This window comes from Charadrius vociferus, unplaced genomic scaffold (genome assembly GCF_000708025.1).
Source record: "Charadrius vociferus isolate BGI_N301 unplaced genomic scaffold, ASM70802v2 scaffold1039, whole genome shotgun sequence".
NCBI lineage: Eukaryota > Metazoa > Chordata > Aves > Charadriiformes > Charadriidae > Charadrius > Charadrius vociferus.
In genome coordinates this window covers 947,036-949,043 of record NW_009650167.1, presented here as the reverse complement: position 1 = coordinate 949,043, position 2,008 = coordinate 947,036, and the positions used below count along the sequence as shown (strand labels likewise).

Below are 2,008 nucleotides of genomic sequence, written 5' to 3'. Positions count from 1 at the left end.
GGAGCCCAGGGTGGGATTCCTCCCTGGCCGGTGGGTTTGGCTCCAGTTGCTGCAGCCTCCCTTTCCCAGCGGTGTCGATCTGGTCGTTTTAGGCACCGGAGTGCAGAGCGTGACGCGCTGTCTCTTAAAATGGAGGCCTAAAATAGGCACTCGGAGGAAATGATTCATCTGACCTATTTCTCTCATTGGCTCTTGCGGCACCAGGGATGTCCGGCCCGGATGCTGGTGGCTTGGGCCAGGGGAGACGAATTTTGCCCCTGTCACCGCCGGGCAGTGACTGGGGCCGAGAGGACAGCAGGGAGAGCACAGCCCTGTGCCCGCTGCCTGCTGCCCTGCCTGATTTTCCCCCTGGTGCGTGTCCCATGGGATTTCCACAGGGCACGCTGCGTTTCGGGTGGCTGTTGCCTCCCATGAGAAGCGGGGCCAGCGCGGGACTGGCCCTGACATCGACCCCGCTGGGATCTTCTTTGCCAGCTCTCGCTCTCACCTTGGTGTCCCATAGCACTTCCAGATTTAAACCCGATCTCACGTTTCAAAGGGCAGCAGAGTAACGCGGTCTGCACTGTCGGGGTGAACCGCAGGGATAACTGCCGCCTCGCCAGTTTTCTCGCAGCGGTAAAAGCAGACCGACCCACTGGTCGTCACACCAGTGATGCTGCTGGCAGCTGTTTGGGGCTGGCAGCTCCTGTCCCGGCTCCTCATGGTGTGCCGCCATCCGAGCTGCTCGGCCAGCCCATGGGGCTTTAATTTAAGTGCTTGTGTTTGCCGCATGATTTGGATGCAGCAGGTGTTGCTTTGCCACCCCATGGTGTGTTTTGCAAGTTGGGGAGGTTTGGAGGGGTTGCAGCCCTTTCCATTTCAGCTACCCAGCATGGGAAAAGCCCTGCTTCAGAGTACCTGCCCTGCAACTCTCCCTTGCTTTCTCAGTCTTAAAAGTCCTTTTTTCCCCATTTTTTTTTTTTTGCCCGAGCTGGAGGAACAGGCCAGTGAGCACCTCAGGGGCATCAACGGGGGCATATAAATGGGAGGTCTGGCACAGGCTGGGGGGACTGACTGGAGACAGCTCTGTAGAAAGGTCCTGGGGGCCACTGGGATGCACTGGGACCCCCACAGGGCCCCCCAAGACTGGGCTGGAGGGAGCTGGACTGGAGCAGCCAGACTGCAGGAGACTTTGTGCAGGGTTGGGCCTGAACAGCCCCCACAGGGTCTGTTAGATCATGTTAGATCCTGGGTGCCATCTGAGAGCCCCCCTCCAATTTTGGGGAGGCTACCCCTGTTTGGGGAGAGGGGGATGCTGCCATCGCACCCCCCGGCTCGACGGGGGCTCTTCCTGGGTCGTGTGGCGGTTTTGCTGTCCTCTGTACCCTGTTATTGGGGGACCCTGGGGTCTGGGGCGGGAGGCAGCTGGCGAGGCTCACCACTGCGCCGAGCTTCTCGAGCCGGCTGTCCTCGGCACCAACCCCCACGTCCCTCGGGGTCGCTGGGGCCGCTCTCCCAGCTGCCAAATCTCCTGGCTAATGCGCGTATGTGTGTCAGCCCCGGCTCCTCGCACGCCTCGCCGCCTCCGCGCCTCCCCCCACTGCCCCCGGCGCCTCTCGCTGCCACGCTGCGCCACTCTGTGGGGTGCTGGCTCAGGCCCCCGTGCAGGGATGGGATGTGTTTGGGTGCACCCAGGGGTGCCTTTGATGTTATAACTGCAGGATAGAGAGTGTTTGCTACTGGCTGTTGGGTTTGTTAGAGAGTGCTTGCTACTGGCTGTTGGGTTTGTGGCTTGAGGAAATAATTTGTTGGGTGCCCCCTCTGATTTTTGCGCATTCTTCCCTGCTTTTCTCCCACCTGCCCGCGTCCCCTTGCTGAGCACCATGGGGTGATGAGTGCTGCTCTCCCCACAGACACCATCGACATCGTGCGTGACGCCATCTCGCCTGGGGAATACAAGCCTGAGGAGGACCCCAAGCTCTACCACTCAGCCAAGACGGGCCGGGGCCCTCTGGGGGACGACTGGCTG

The 2,008-nt window shown here is 61.0% G+C and overlaps 1 protein-coding gene across 1 annotated transcript in view; it reads left to right on the top strand.

Annotated features, from left to right (window-relative positions):
- The window catches only part of PITPNM1 (phosphatidylinositol transfer protein, membrane-associated 1), a 16,254-nt gene that overhangs the window by 5,775 nt on the left and 8,471 nt on the right, over positions 1-2,008 (top strand). The window contains exon 4 of the mRNA XM_009892456.1: positions 1,893-2,005. Coding sequence (XP_009890758.1) covers positions 1,893-2,005 — 113 coding nt within the window. The remainder of the gene's footprint in view (positions 1-1,892; positions 2,006-2,008) is intronic.